The sequence below is a fragment of the Anomaloglossus baeobatrachus genome, chromosome 3, assembly GCF_048569485.1.
Source record: "Anomaloglossus baeobatrachus isolate aAnoBae1 chromosome 3, aAnoBae1.hap1, whole genome shotgun sequence".
NCBI classification, from domain to species: domain Eukaryota; kingdom Metazoa; phylum Chordata; class Amphibia; order Anura; family Aromobatidae; genus Anomaloglossus; species Anomaloglossus baeobatrachus.
This window is the reverse complement of record NC_134355.1, coordinates 38,717,143-38,733,446: the sequence shown is the minus strand read 5'-3', so window position 1 is coordinate 38,733,446 and position 16,304 is coordinate 38,717,143. Positions and strand designations below refer to the sequence as shown.

At 44.8% G+C, this 16,304-nt stretch overlaps 1 protein-coding gene across 1 annotated transcript in view; it reads right to left on the bottom strand.

The window, feature by feature from the left end:
* USH2A (usherin) overlaps nt 1-16,304 on the bottom strand; it is a 1,098,211-nt gene that overhangs the window by 15,137 nt on the left and 1,066,770 nt on the right. The window contains exons 64-68 of the mRNA XM_075339131.1: nt 15,027-15,236; nt 14,265-14,503; nt 11,463-11,680; nt 4,378-4,554; nt 3,882-3,965 (exon numbers count right to left, since the gene is read on the bottom strand). Of these exons, the coding sequence (XP_075195246.1) occupies nt 3,882-3,965; nt 4,378-4,554; nt 11,463-11,680; nt 14,265-14,503; nt 15,027-15,236 (928 nt within the window). The remainder of the gene's footprint in view (nt 1-3,881; nt 3,966-4,377; nt 4,555-11,462; nt 11,681-14,264; nt 14,504-15,026; nt 15,237-16,304) is intronic.

Below are 16,304 nucleotides of genomic sequence, written 5' to 3'. Positions count from 1 at the left end.
CCAGCAACCAGTGACAAGCCCCCAGCGCCGCGTGGAAGATGCTGCGCTTGGTAACTAAGGTAAATATCGGGTAACCAACCCGATATTTACCTTGGTTACCACCGCACGGAGCTACACGTGCAGAGAGCAGGGAGCAGCGCACACTGAGCGCTGGCTCCCTGCTCTCCTAGTTACAGCACACATCGGGTTAATTAACCCGATGTGTGCTGCAGCTAAATGTGCACAGAGCAGGGAGCAGCGCACAATGCTTAGCGCTGGCTCCTTGCTCTCCTAGTTACAGCACACATCGGGTTAATTAACCCGATGTGTGCTGCAGCTAAATGTGCACAGAGCAGGGAGCAGCGCACAATGCTTAGCGCTGGCTCCTTGCTCTCCTAGTTACAGCACACATCGGGTTAATTAACCCGATGTGTGCTGCAGCTACATGTGCACAGAGCAGGAGCCGGCACTGACAGTGAGAGTGGCGGAGGCTGGTAACAAAGGTAAATATCGGGTAACCAAGGACAGGGCTTCTTGGTTACCCGATGTTTACATTGGTTACCAGCCTCTGCAGAAGCCGGCTCATGCTGCCTGCACATTTAGTTGTTGCTGTCTCGCTGTCACACACAGCGATCTGTGCTTCACAGCGGGATAGCAACAACTAAAAAATGGTCCAGGACATTCAGCAACAACCAACGACCTCACAGCAGGGGCCAGGTTGTTGCTGGATGTCACACACAGCAACATCGCTAGCAACGTCACAAAAGTTGTTCGTTAGCAGCGATGTTGCTAGCGATGTTGCTTAGTGTGACGGGGCCTTTAGCATCAGTGATGTAACTTAAAGCTCATGTCTTGAGCGCCAGCTTAACACATCAGTGGATACCGTGATTTCAGATAGTGCTGACCACAACTCCAGGAGATCCTGAGGACCACAGTAAGATGAAGGTTTGTTGTAACTGAAACGTCTGTGCTGGGCCTTCAGCTCACTTAATGAATCAACCCCATTATCGGCATATCTGAGTGCCAAGTTTTATTCTACTCAGTGATGTAACTTGAAGCTCGTGACTTGAGCGCCAGCTTAAAACAGTGGTGGATACCACAATTTCAGATCGTTCTGACCACAGTTCCAGGAGATCCTGAGGACCACAGTAAGGGCACATTGATGAAGGTCTGTTATGAACGAAACGTCTGTGCTGGTCCTTCAGTTTTCTCAATAAATCAACCCCATTATCGGCATATGAGTGCCAAGTTTTATCCTCCTAAGTGATGTAACTTGAAACTCATGACTTGAGCGCCAGCTTAATTAACGCATCGGTGGATACCGCGATTTCAGATAGTGCTGACCACAACTCCAGGAGTTCCTGAGGACCACAGTAAGGGCACATTGATGAAGGTCTGTTATGACCAAAACATCTGTGCTGGTTTTTCAGTTTTCTCAATAAATCAACCACTTTATCGACATATGAGTGCCAAGTTTTATTCTCCTCGGTGACGTAACTGGAAGCTCATGGGCTCCAATTCAAAATCTCCAACAGGTGATTCTAGACACTTCTTGGGTTCCCCTAAGCTCCAGAGACCAGATATCTCTGCACCCACTATCATTAGGCCCCTGATTGGCATTCTTTGTCATTATTGTAGACCGTTCCGAATGCAATGCGGTCTTCTTCATTCCTTTGCTGTGGGCTCTTCTCATTATTCTGGCTGGGTCTAAGAGAAAAGCCTTTCATAACTGAGCTGCTGTAAAAGAGACTGATTCATGAGTCATGAAATGAGTACAGCTCAATCTTTACACTTAGTACAGAGGGATATGTCACACTCCCCCTACATGCCCACAAATAGAAAGTGTCAGGCGCTGACTTACACACGCTCGCCCGCATCCTCTGGGTGAGTAATTTTAACCTTTATTTGGCATCTTCATTTACTAGAATAAACACTGGCGTCTACTGCACAGCACTGCACTTACTGATAGCCCCACATAAAACAATGAATGAAGCCATAAAAAATAATGCAACTGGGCGCACACAGCCGAGCAAGGCGGATTTAATATCCGACCGGTTTGGATCTGTTAACCCTATCAAGACCAATTTGTTTTCGGCCTTATCGGATGCAATGATTATTTTTTCATTATGTCATTTTAAAATAATTTATTTTTATTTTATTTTTTTTGTGATTGGATTCCAGTGCAAATTCAGTTTATATGTGTTGGCGTATCTTTTAGCTTTTAACCTTAAAAACTGAGACAAAAATGTAGAATTGTTATATCCCCAGTATACACTGTATATGCATGGCATGCTCTTGTTTCGGGAACCCTTATGTAGTGGGTCGTAATGATAATAATCAAGTGATCCACAAGTTGTTGATACATATATGATTAGAGGGGGTCTGGAAGCCACCGACTCAAAGAACAGGGAGCCCAAAATCCCCTGAATGTGTACGACCATCACTCCATCCATTGTCGCACTTGCCTATAACCACTCCATTCACCTGGAAACTTTGGAATCCCCAATCTCGGGATTGGTGGGGTCTCACCAGTTGGACCACTATCAATCATACATTTACTGCTATCTTTTTGATAAGCTCTATGTCATTTTTAAGTTGTTCGTATTTCTCCTCCCTCTAGCCAACCACTTAGGATGACTTGTTCACTATTGTCCACTTACCATTTGGTAAGCTTTTTGTGCAGTTAGGTACAGAATAACAAGCTACTTCCATCCTTAAATCACGTTTTTGGAATTGTTTGCTGACTAGGTGAATACGTTCAAGCAAGTTGAGTAACAAAGATACACCGAAGACGTTAAATGTCCACGATCTGAGCTGTCTTTATTCTCAGCCATAACAGAAGGAGCTCAAGGGCTGACTATCACTGTGTGTTGTACAAACTCAACTCTAGAGCATTTTTCAGGAAGAGTTCCCGGAAAAATGCTACAGTTCCCCATTGACTTCTATTATACTAGGGTACTTGACTGCTCGTTATGAGTACCGAGCACCCGAGCATGGTAGTGCTCACTCATCACTAATTACGAGTACAGAGCACCCGAGCATGGTAGTGCTCGCTCATCACTAGTTACGAGTATAGAGCACCCGAGCATGGTAGTGCCCGCTCATCACTAGTTACGAGTACAGCACACCCGAGCATGGTAGTGCCCGCTCATCACTAGTTACGAGTACAGAGCAACCGAGCATGGTAGTGCCCGCTCATCACTGGTTACGAGTACAGCACACCCGAGCATGGTAGTGCCCGCTCATCACTAGTTACGAGTACAGAGCAACCGAGCATGGTAGTGCCCGCTCATCACTAGTTACAAGTACTGAGCACCCGAGCATGGTAGTGCCCGCTCATCACTGGTTACGAGTACAGAGCACCCGAGCATGGTAGTGCTCACTCATCACTAGTTACGAGTACAGTGCACCTGAGCATGGTAGTGCTCACTCATCACTAGTTACGAGTACAGAGCACCCGAGCATGGTAGTGCCCGCTCATCACTAGTTACGAGTGCAGAGCACCCGAGCATGGTAGTGCCCACTCATCACTAGTTATGAGTACTGAGCACCCGAGCATGGTAGTCCTCGATCATCACTAGTTACGAGTACAGAGCACCTGAGCATGGTAGTGTCCGCTCATCACTAGTTACAAGTACGGAGCACCTGAGCATGGTAGTGCCCGCTCATCACTAGTTACCAGTACTGAGCACCTGAGCATGGTAGTGCCCACTCATGACTGAGAACAGATATGGAATACAAATATTTACTAAAACAGGCATGAGGCTGCATCGGGGATAACATTTGGAAACACCAACTAACCCATTGGTGTTTATGGTGGCGTTAATGAAAAAATGACTACTTATAAAAAGATCTTAAAACACCACTACTAGTGAATTTTATGAAGCATAAGATGGCAGTACCTAGTCCTGTAGAGGGGCTGTATTTCACGAGTGGTGTGCTCACACTCCCCATGTCAGTCGTACACTTCACCTGGAAATAAAGGGCTGCAGAACAAAAATACAAAAGGGAAAAAAAAAGTGAATAAACTATGTTAATGGTCCGAAGGACATTAGTGCCAACTTCGACAACTTAGTTGCTGGCTATTCTTCTGTACTATATGTGTACTATAGGATGCGTCATGCACCCAGGCTTCAGAAGAAGGAAGACAAAGATGGCCGAAAGAGGAGGCCCTAGCACCGGAGAATGGAGACACCCATCCAACCAGTCTGCACCGCACCGCCCCTGGTTTTTATGTTCTACACAGCGGCCTGGGCTCTTATATACAGCAGGTTAGAATGCTGTATACAAGAGCCCACTGGTGGTGGCCACAGCTTATGGGGGACAAATCTGGTGACAGGTTCCCTTTAAGTCAATGTAAAAAAATGTGTTGGGGTCACAGTATAAGCAGACACTCACTCTTATCTGTGGTCTTCTGAATATGCACGCTGGAGTCCAGGCCGCTGTACAGACGTTGCCCTCTTTCGGTTAGCACAAACGCTTTGAGCTGCCCGTTAAGTTGGAAGCTTTGTCTCCAGTCCAGGAATATGGTGCTTACATTGTTGGATACATGCACAATTGTTCTGTACACGGGTTCTAGAACAAATGAAAAATGTGAGAACGAAGTATGATAATACAATACGAAAAGTTCAACCCTTATAACACCCCCCTACGTATTCCATATTCCAGCAGAGTTGGCAAAATCCCTAAATTTCAACAGTAGAGAATTACTATCTTAGGCTGGTTTCACACTACGTTTATTTAACATCCGTCCATAACGTTTTTTTAGCGGAAAAACGGATCCAGTGCAAATGCGTTTTCACTTCAATGCATTTGCAATGGACTCGCGTTAACATGCGTTCACCTGCGTTTGCGTGCGTTATAGTGAGGATCCAGCGACTTGCAGTTTTTTAACATCTTTCAAAAACGCTACTTGTAGCGTTTTTGAGCTGCGTCCAAATACTGCATGTCACCGGATCCTGACTAAACAGCACGCAAACGCAGGTGAACGCTGGCATGCTGATAGACAGGATCCTGCTTGCTCTACTGAGCATGCACAGAACCAGTCTCGCGTGATCTGTCCCTCTCTCCTCCTCCCTCCCTCACCCTCTCTATCTCTGTCTGTCCCCCTTCCTCTCCTCCCTCTCTCTCCCACCTGAGAGCTGCGGACACTCGTAACCAAGGTAAATATCGGGTAACCACTTCTCTTAGTTACCCGATGTTTACGTTGGTTACGTGTGCAGACAGCCCTGCTCCTAGCAGCTGCAGACACTCGTAACCAAGATAAATATCGGGTATCCAAGCCCGATGTTTACCTTGGTTACCAGCGTCTGCAGCTGTCAGAAGCCGGCTCCCAGTCTAGTTCCCCTCACTCCCGATCACATGACTCCAATGCCCGCCCCTAAACATCCAGTGACAGGATCCTGCAAAATAACAGATGCGTTTGCATGCGTTTTTTGCTGTAAAAGCAGGATCCGCTTTTGCAGCAAAAAAACGTTCCTGAAGCATGTTAAATAAACGTAGTGTGAAACCAGCCTTATGTGTATGGAATCTTCCTGCCTAGATATTTGACATTAGGCAGGAGGATTGGGCATGTTTGATAAAATATGTCTTGCACAGACTCACACGTGACTTTTTGACCTTCTGAGAAATAATGATCATTGCTTATTTACTGGAATTTACAAAGGCATAAGTATCCAGGCGCGTAATGATTGCAGTCGCAGAGATCGCGACTGCAGCCGGGCCCATGTTGCAGGAGGTCCTTCCAGTGCCAAAGCATATTTCAGCTACATGTTATTGCTCACACATACAGCTGAAGTGCATTGCTGTGCAGAAACTCACCAGGTTCCTGCCCAGCAATACAAGCTGCTGGCCAATCAGAGACCAGCAGCTGATGTCAGCGCACCTGTGAGTGGGGAGTATGGCAGTGAGTCGCTTGAAGGTGGAAGTCAGTTGCCGGCTCCAGGATAGGACACCACACACTGGGGGAGCGGATTGAAAGTGAGTAGAATAGTTTATGTTTCATGTGTTAAAACACAGCAGTAGAATGTGGGACATATACACCAGGATAGGGAGAACATATACCAGGAAGGGGAAAATATATACCAGGGTGAGGAACATATATACCAGGATGGGGGACATACAAGGATGGGAACATTACCAGAATTGGAGCTTATATACCAGAATAAGGAACATATATACCAAGATGGGGACCATATACACCAGGATGGGGAACAAATATGATTATATATATATATATATATATATATATATATATATATATATATATATATATGTATATATATATATATATACATATATATGTATATATATATATATATATATATATATATATATATATATATATATATATATATATATATATATATATATATATATATATATATATATACAAAGATAGGAACATATATACCAGGATAGGGGACACATATAACAGGATGGAGAATATATTTACTAGGATGGGGGGACATATATACCAGAATGGAAACTTATATACCAGGATAGGCAACATATATACCAGAATAGGGACATATACAACAGGGTGGGAAGATATATACCAGGATGGGCCCAGGATGGGGGTCATACATACCAGGATGGGGAATTTCTATATACCAGGAGGGGCCCAGGATGACAATATATATACTAGGATGGGGAATATATGTGTACTAGTATGGGGGACATACATACCAGGATGGGGGACATATACTGCATGATGGGGACATATATACCAGGACGGAGAACCTATATACCATAATGGGGTCATATATACCAGGATGGGGAACACATACACCAGGATGAGAAGATTTATATTTATATATTTTTTTTATATAATATATATATATATATATATATATATGGATAGGGGACAGATATATGAAGATGGGAACCATCTGATGGGGGACATATATACCAGGATGGGGAATATATATACCAGGAGGGGCCCAGGATGACAATATATATACTGGGATGGGGAATATATATGTACCAGTATGGGGAATGGGATCACGTATACAAGGATGGGGGACATATGCACCCCTATGGGGAAGGTGGGAATTGCAGGTCAAATTTTGCACCGGGGCCCATCAGACTCTAGTTATGCCACTGTGGGTATCACTTTGTACACATGCCCAAGGACTGAACTGTTTGAATTGCTTGGTATAAACAGTATGAGATTTCCCTCAGAACCATAGTGAGCTGACACAAATTGGTTGTCTTTGCATTCTTTGGTCCTAACTACTGAGCAGGATCTGAAAAAATAACCCTTTGTGGCGTAGATCAGGATACTCTAATGAGGATACTTTAGTTCTTCTGGAAAAGGGGTTATTGCTTTACGCCTATTGAAAATATATGCATGCTTAAATGAACCAAGCCTCTTTCTATCTATCTATCTATCTATCTATCTATCAGTCCCTCTATCTATCTATCTATCTATCTATCTATCCATCTATCTATCCATCCATCTATCCATCTATCTATCAGTCCCTCTATCTATCCCTTTATCTATCTATCTATCCCTCTATCTCTCTATCTATCCATCTATCTATCCCTCTATCTATCCCTCTATCTATCCCTCTATTCCTCTATCTATCCCTCTATCTATATATCTATCCCTCTATCTATCCCTCTATCTATCTATCCATCTATCCCTCTATCCATCTATCCCTCTATCTATCTATCCCTCTATCTATCCCTCTATCTATCTATCCCTCTATCTATCTATCTATCCCTCTATCTATCTCTATCTATCTATCTATCCCTCTATCTATCCCTCTATCTATCTATCCCTCTATTCCTCTATCTATCCCTCTATCTATTATCTATCTATTCCTCTATCTATCTATCCCTCTATCTATCTATCTATCTATCCCTCTATCTATCTATCTATTCCTCTATCTATCAGTCCTTCTATCTATCCCTCTATCCATCTATCCCTCTATCTATCTATCCCTCTATCCATCTATCCCTCTATCCATCTATCCCTCTATCTATCTATCCCTCTATCTATCTATCCCTCTATCTATCCCTCTATCTATCTATCTATCCCTCTATCTCTCTATCTATCCCTCTATTCCTCTATCTATCTATCTATCTATATCTATCTATCTATCCCTCTATCTATCTATCCCTCTATTCCTCTATCTATCCCTCTATCTATCTATCTCTCTATCCCTCTATCTATCTATCCCTCTATTCCTCTATCTATCCCTCTATCTATCCCTCTATCTATCTATCCCTCTATCTATCTATCTATCTATCTATCCCTCTATCTATTATCTATCTATTCCTCTATCTATCTATCTATCTATCCCTCTATCATCTATCTATCCCTCTATCTATCTATCCCTCTATCTATCTATCTATTCCTCTATCTATCCCTCTATCTATCTATCTATCTATCCCTCTATCTATCTATCTATCCCTCTATCTATCTATCTATCTATCCCTCTATCATCTATCTATCTATCTATCTATCTATCCCTCTATCTATCTATCTATTCCTCTATCTATCCCTCTATCTATCCCTCTATCTATCTATCCCTCTATCCCTCTATCTATCCCTCTATCTATCTATCTATTCCTCTATCTATCAGTCCTTCTATCTATCTATCTCCCCGTTTCTATACATACAGTATGTGGGGTAATTAGTATGGCTGGCACTGTTCCCTCAGATAAATGATGCCAGGCAGGTTCAGTATTTATAAGTACAGCGCCCAAAGGACGGTACAAATTGATTAAATGTTTCCTTAAAGTGGGCTTCTAAGTAAGTCAATTATGCGTCCGTGTCACCCGCTCATTTGTATCGCTTTTCTTTCAGCCATTATCTTTCTTCCCGATTGTTACCAAAGGAAAAAAAAGCATCTAAAAAGCAATTTGTGAATAATAATTCATTTCAGCAAGCAATGAATCAATACATGTGTGGAGCGGTTCATTATCAGCGAGTGCTTCATTCACACCAGATCTCATGGAAGTAACTTTGTGCTCATGCCAAGGACATGGCTATTTATCTCTCTGATCGCAACGTGCGAAAGAAAACATAGAAAAGCGGCCAGAACTATCTGATCAATTATAGGAAAGAACTAATTAATCAGATCGATGCCGAACTCTGTAATTAAAGGGTTGTCTCTGGAAGAAGACCGCCATCCATATGTTCTATTAGGAGGCAGGGTCATCATAGGGATTGGTAACGCTCTGGTCACAACCACCTCTATGTCCAAAAAAAATTAATAAGTATGGCTCCCAATCTGGAGAAGCTGGATAGCAATTCATTTTACTAGCCAAAGTGTAATGCTGCCATTCTCCTGTAGTGGCCGCTGAAGGAAAATGCATAGATAAATGAGACCATGCATGGGCGATCAGCGGATTATCACTAAAAAGAGGTTGGACTTTGTTTGGTGAGGATCCCTCATGGGTGGGTAGGTTGAAATTGGGCAAATAGCCACAGCTCCCTTGTCCTAGGAGGATGGGACTTTCAGGAGCAACCTAAATTTATGGCAGACCCCTTTACTGCTCTGAACTAAAGAAAGCCCCATATTGGGAATTTACTATTAACCCATTTACAACCCTAAACCAAAAGAGGTAATTAAAGGATGACCATGGTAAGGGAGGAGCTCCTGCACTTGTTGTCCAAGTGACCATATTATCTAATGTTAAAATGGTTTTCTGGACAAAGAGAAGTGTACCGCCCCCACGCCAGCAGCCGGGGCTGCTTGGATCTGGACCCGCGGTGGCTCGAGGGGTGTCCGTGCAGCCACTCGAATTATAAGGGGGGGGGAGTATTTACAGGGGACGATGTGTTGAATAGTTCGTGACGCCACCCGTGGTGTGTGCTGTGCTGCAGCTGGGAGTACCCAGTGGCGATGGAGTGGGCAGCTAGGTGTTTAACCCCTCCATGGGTAGGGGGGATGCCCTGGGACTCAGTGATGGTGGAGTGGCGTGCCTTTGGGGAGATAGGAGTCACTTGCATACTCATTCATTCTATAAAGCTGACACCGACAACTTAGAAAACCAAAGTTCTGGACACCGCTGCCGCTGAGGGGGAGCACGTTTGGGTCCCGTTTCTGCTGGTGTTGCCTGCTGATCTGTGACCTTTTCCTTGGCACCTTGTTCTCTTCTAGTTGGTCCCTATAGCTTGAAACTAGTCGGGTCCCGCTCCCCAGTGTGGCTAACTGAGGGATCTTGCTCTCAGGGTTCACGCTTGGGATTTTCTGGACCGTATTTATGGAAAATCCTATCCACCTCGTTGCGCTAGTACCCCGATTTTGGAGCGGGTGGAGAGAGGATCTTGAAGGCTCCGTTCTCGTCGGGTAAATTATTAGATTGCCTGAAACTACTCCCTGACCTAGGGTCCACGTACCCCGTCGTGCCCTGACCCCTGCCCGGCGATGGTACAAGGCTGCCGGCTGTCCTCCACAACAATGCCGTGCCCCTTGTCACGATCCCCTGCGACCGGGGTTCCAGCTCCTACCAGGCCGAGACCAACGTCTGCTATCTAGTACTTCCAAGGAGCCCGGCTAACGACCTCCTCTCTCCTTCCCCTCCAACACTACACTGACTTGCTCCTGACACTTCTGACCTCCCCTTAACCAACCCCCCCAAGTGGGCGACCCTATTCCACTCAGGCCGTCCACTGGTGTGTCTGGTGGGTGTGGTGCAGAGTGTTCCTAGGATTTTGATTAGCTGGTTTTGGCAACACCAATGGTTAGGGACCCCTACCCAAGGAGGAGGTGGATATTGAAGGGCAGATTGCACAATACCCTGTGACAACCTGATAGGCCAGGGCGTCACAGAAGTTTTCCCCAGGGGCTTGAATCTATAAAAAAATAAAAAGTAAACAAGATCCGCCTACCAGCACCCGCTGGTGATGTTTTCAGTTCTTTCAAGCCTTGGTTGCAAGCAGGTGGCTTGTACTCCTCTGTGGTATCATTGCTGAAAACTCTGCTGAACTTCTACCTGAGTCATCTGTGGATAAGTAGTTCATGCTTTTCCCCCTGTATGTCCCCCTTGTGTCTTCTATAGTTGTTTAGTGGGGTTAACGAAGAGCTCATCCCATCTGTTCCCTATATAGGGCTCAGCACTAGGGATACCTAGGGTCAGCTATCCGGCTTGGTGCATAGGTGCAGAACCTATTTAGGATGGTGAAGATCCCTAAGGACCAGGAGTAGGATCACTCAGGGGTCACCATCTTCCCTTACCCTAGACACGGGGGTCTCCTTTCCCTTTTGCCATGCGCTTGGTACTTCCCCGTACCTAACGTGAGAGATGGCTTCCCTATGTTAACTTTACAAAAAGGGAGGAAACTACTTTAATAAAAGCCAATATACCCTATGAAGCAAATATTTATATTCAAGAGTAAAAAAAAAACAAGATGTAGTCCTGCTCACACAGCTGAGGGCTTCTGAACTTCACCATCTACATGACACCAAACTCTTTGCAACCTGTCAATCACACATCAGCTTGCACATGTTCTTAGGCTCTTGACATACTTTCTTTTAGTGTTGTACACTGGACCCAATCTGAGGTAGCGCTTCCTTCTGAGTTGTAGCAAATGACCCTCAGGTTGTACGTAGTGAATGGCTGCAGCTCTGTAACTTCACTAGATTCGTCCTCTCCAGAATACTTCAGCTGTGGAGCTCCTTCACTACAAAATTCTCCAAAAAGTTGGACCGATGGAGGACAGGTCACCTGCATGTGAACTTCATATCTACAAAACATACATAAAAAGGTAAAAATAATAATAATATTAAGAATTATAGTTGGAGAGAATTGATTCTCAAGGCCTGATACAGTGGCCGCATCGACAATTTGTGGCTGGTGGACAGGAGACCTAAAAACTGCTTCTTCTGTCCCGACATTCGCAGCTCTTCTTTGATTAGCCGTTCTGGTGCAACATCACGTCTTTCAACCATAGCATCGACGATGTTGTACCAGGCCGGCTAATAAAAATAGGAACCGTAGTTGCTGGGAAATAGGAGGTGGTTCTCAAGGCTTCCATCCAGCGGCAACCGGTACAGACGTGGCCAATGGACTGGGTCCTGTAAATTGATTAAGAGTATTTCTAGCAACATACTGGTTATGATGTTGGTATTTTGGGATAATGTCATCTCACAGTAAAGATCTTGGAGAGCTTCCCATTTTTCACTAGTGACCCCTCCCAGGACATATGCATAACCGGTTGGAACACCAGGTTATGAAGCTCATAGTCATCAACAATGATGGAAAATAGAGAGTGGGCACATGGAACAGTGGGTCGGAAAAAGACGATTAACTGGGATTAACAAACCAAAAAGGAGCAAATGACGGCAGAGTTGGATTTTAGATCAGGAGACAAAAACAGACAATACACGGTAAATGACAATCCGTAGGCCAAAAAAGTAAGAGTCCATGGAGAGGCAGAGACCAAATCCCATTAGTTAGTAAAGGAGCAACAAGCTAAAGGCAGAGACAAAAATACTCAGACATATATCAAGAAGTCTTTGCATGGATAGTCAGTCAGGTCAACTGTCCAACTGGCTGGTTACATCATGGCTGCATGCCGATAGCCATGGCACACCAACAGGAGGCAACAAGGGGCTTAACTATAGTTGCAATGGTACAGGGGCACTGAAGCCTAGGAAGCCCACTGAAGGCTTTGGTGGTTGGTTTTGCAAGGCCATAATATGATTGTGTGCACGAAGTCCAAAGAGGTTGAATGGGTTTTTTGCGCCCAACCCTGAAGTTTTGGAAAACTCTTGTCACACAGTGTTCAACTCTAAACTCACCAAGTGTCATGGCGACTTCTGACCCTGTTCACACTGCAGAGTCTGACACATCACACTAAGGTTTCTCTGGTGCGTTGAGTTGGGAGTCAACCAGTTGTGTGCTTGTTAGTGATCAGTCTAGCAGGAGTTAATTTCTGCTAACCTGAGGATTGCTGCTGGGGTCACAGGTTAGAGAAGACCTATCACAGCCGCCTTCGCTGGTGGAGCCTGTTCCTCCACGCCGATTATAGCTTAATTTGTGAATACCGGTCCTTGTGCTGTGGTGATCATGTTCTGGTGATCTCCTGTGCATTACTTGGTGTCTTGTGGAAATATTCTCGTTATCTCTTTATTTCCTCCCCGATTCTTTATTTCCTCCTGAGCACGTATTGTCATACCTCTCTGTTTGTGGGCAGTGAGCTTTGTTTTTTCCCTGTCTATCTTTTGGTGTGGGATAAACCTCTCCTGTCCTGGCACTCTTCAGCCACATTAAAGGGTGCTTTACACACTGCGACATCGCTAACGATATATCGTCGGGGTCACGTCGTTAGTGACGCACATCCGGCGCCGTTAGCGACATCGCAGCGTGTGACACCAATGAGTGACGATTAACGAGCGCAAAAACGTGAAAAATTGTTGCTCGTTGACACGTCGTTCCTTTCCTTAATATCGTTGCTGCTGCAGGTACAATGTTGTTCGTCGTTCCTGCGGCAGCACACATCGCTATGTGTGACACCACGGGAACGTCGAACATCTCCTTACCTGCGTCCACCGGCAATGAGGAATGAAGGAGGTGGGCAGCATGTTCCAGCCGCTCATCTCCGCCCCTCCTCTGCTATTGGATGGCTGCCGTGTGACGTCGCTGTGACGCCGCACGAACCGCCCCCTTAGAAAGGGGGCGGATCGCCGGCCAGAGCGACGTCGCAGAGAAGGTAAGTCCGTGTGACGGGTGTTAGCGATGTTGTGCGCCACGGGCAGCGATTTGCCTGTGTCGCACAACCGAGGGGGGCGGGTACGCTCGCTAGCGATATCGGTACCGATATCGCAGCGTGTAAAGTGCCCTTTAGACGTATCTTTGGAAACAGGAACAGTAGGGGCCTCCTTAGCCCTAGGGCCAGTGTAGGTGCCTCTGTTCCAAGCTACCTGGTCACACCCAGTGACAAACCCTCGTCATTGCGTCTCCTCCTCTATTGGCATAGACTGGTCAATAATATCCTTACAATAATTCTATCAATACAAGTTTTCAATCCCTATGAAATTTTCCTTTATTTCCATAAAATACTTCTCTCCCGCATCATCCCAAGGTTATCCACTCATGAAGTGACAACTTTTTTTTTTCCACCCTCCCCTACCAGATTATGAAAAATGTTCCCGGTTCACCCTGTCTTAAAAATGTATAGATTCCTTCACGCATCCCAAAGACGAACAGCATGATATGATTAAAACCACCCTGCCAGCCGCTTAATATATCACGCGTTTGACTGAAATATGACATTTAGTTAATTAATTATAAGATATTTCTAAATGTCACAGAAATTAGACACTTACCTTTGAATAATGCCATTAGGTGACCCCGGCGCGCTCCACTGCAGTGACACTGCCCTTGACGTTTTGTGTGTTATGAGTGGAGGTTGCTGGTGGGAAGGTGAAGCCGAGAGAGTCGTCAGCTGGGCTACCGGACCTTTACTGCAACACGTCAGACATGTGCAGGCCTCAACCCCGAAAGAGTAGTTGGTAAAGGGCTTCAAATCATGAATGGTCTGCTGGGTGGATGTTCCTTCAGACACCTATGGAAATAGGAATATGAGGCCAGGGCTATATGGCAACTTATGGCAACACAAGCCGATGTTGGACTTGGCTGAAGCCTACGATAGTCAACAGATATTCATCTTTTTTTGGGTCAGCCATCGACTACGGGGAGAGCAGAGCTAAAAAGTGAATTGGAATAACACATCCCTAACACTGCCGGAGCAATCAATTGGGTCAACCCTTGATCAGGACATCCTAGTCATATGTCATCAGTGCCAATCCCACTATATACTATGTATATTACCTATGTTTTTTAAAAAGACCCCTCCCCACCACCACATAAAGAATTTTCAACAAAATTTTCGCATAGTGTCACATGTCTGAGTTTTACAGCCAGACCGCTCTTCTCACCCAAACCTAACAGCCTAATATGCATATTATTGATTTTTGGTCAAAGGGTCACAAACATTACGGTCTGTACAGTATATGGACTGTAAAAGTCAGATGTGTCAAAGTAACTTTGGTTGGTTGACTGAACAATATAGCATAATACATGCTCACCACAGAGTCCTCTCCTTCGGGATTCCTGGAGAACAGTTTGTAAAGGATAATTACACCATTTGGCTTAGTCGGAGGAGATATATCTGCAACCACAACTGTTGAAGTCACTCTATCAAAAGCGGGTACCAGTAAGCCTTCTGGGGCAATGGGCCCAGTCCTACAATGAGCCCAGGAGCTGGATGTTCTTCCTGCAGAATTCACAGCCCAGACCTACAATAATGATGGAGACATTGTAATTAAGAGAAAGGAGAACATATACACCTTACTTTGAAGACCAGGCTGGTGTTACTGTCTGCTCATGATAATGTTCCATATGTGCCCTTCCTTAACCTTTCTTTTAGGCTATGGGTAGTGTGAGATGGCCAGCTTAGAAAAAAATGATTATGCTCTGTTGGGAGATGTTCATGCTATATGTATTAATTTGTGGTCACCCAGTGGTTGTGATGTGAATTGTGGCCTGTCAAGAGTCATACAAGGAAAGACACAGAGAGACAAAGAGACAGACACAAAAAGACAGTCAAAGAGACAGACACAGAGAGACAGACAGACACAGAAACAGACGGACGAAGACAAACAAGTAAAGAGACACACACACAAAGTGAGACACACAGAGACAGATAGACAGGGAAAGAGATAGATAGGGAAAGAGACAGACAGAGACTGACACACAAAGACAGACAGACACAAAGGGAAAGAGACAGACAGGGAAATTATTTATATATATATATATATATATATATATATATATATATATATATATATATATATATATTATATACACACACAGTCAAACACACACGGCCAAAAGTGTTAGCACCCTTGATGTTGTTGCAGAAAAATAAGTATTTCCCTCAAAAAATTAATAATACACCACCTATGTACACTGCCCCTCTCCATAATACACCCTCTACACCACCCCTCTCCACAATATCTCTCCTAAACTGCCTCATGTATAATATCCCCCCAAACACATTGCCTCTCTGTATAATATACCCACACACACTGCTCCACTGTATAATATCCTCCCCACGCAAACATCACTGGGGGGGCACACAACCATCACTGGGGATGCGCACAGACATTACTAGGCGGGCACGGACAGAACTAGGGGGCACAGACAGTAATTGCGAGCACAGACATCACTAGGGGGGGGCAAAAAGCACTGGGGGTGGTACAAAGGAACACAACACTGGGGGTAATAAACAGCACTGGGGGGATGCACACAGCACAGGGGGGGGGAGACAGCACTGCAGATCGGGCACACAACACTGGAGGGCG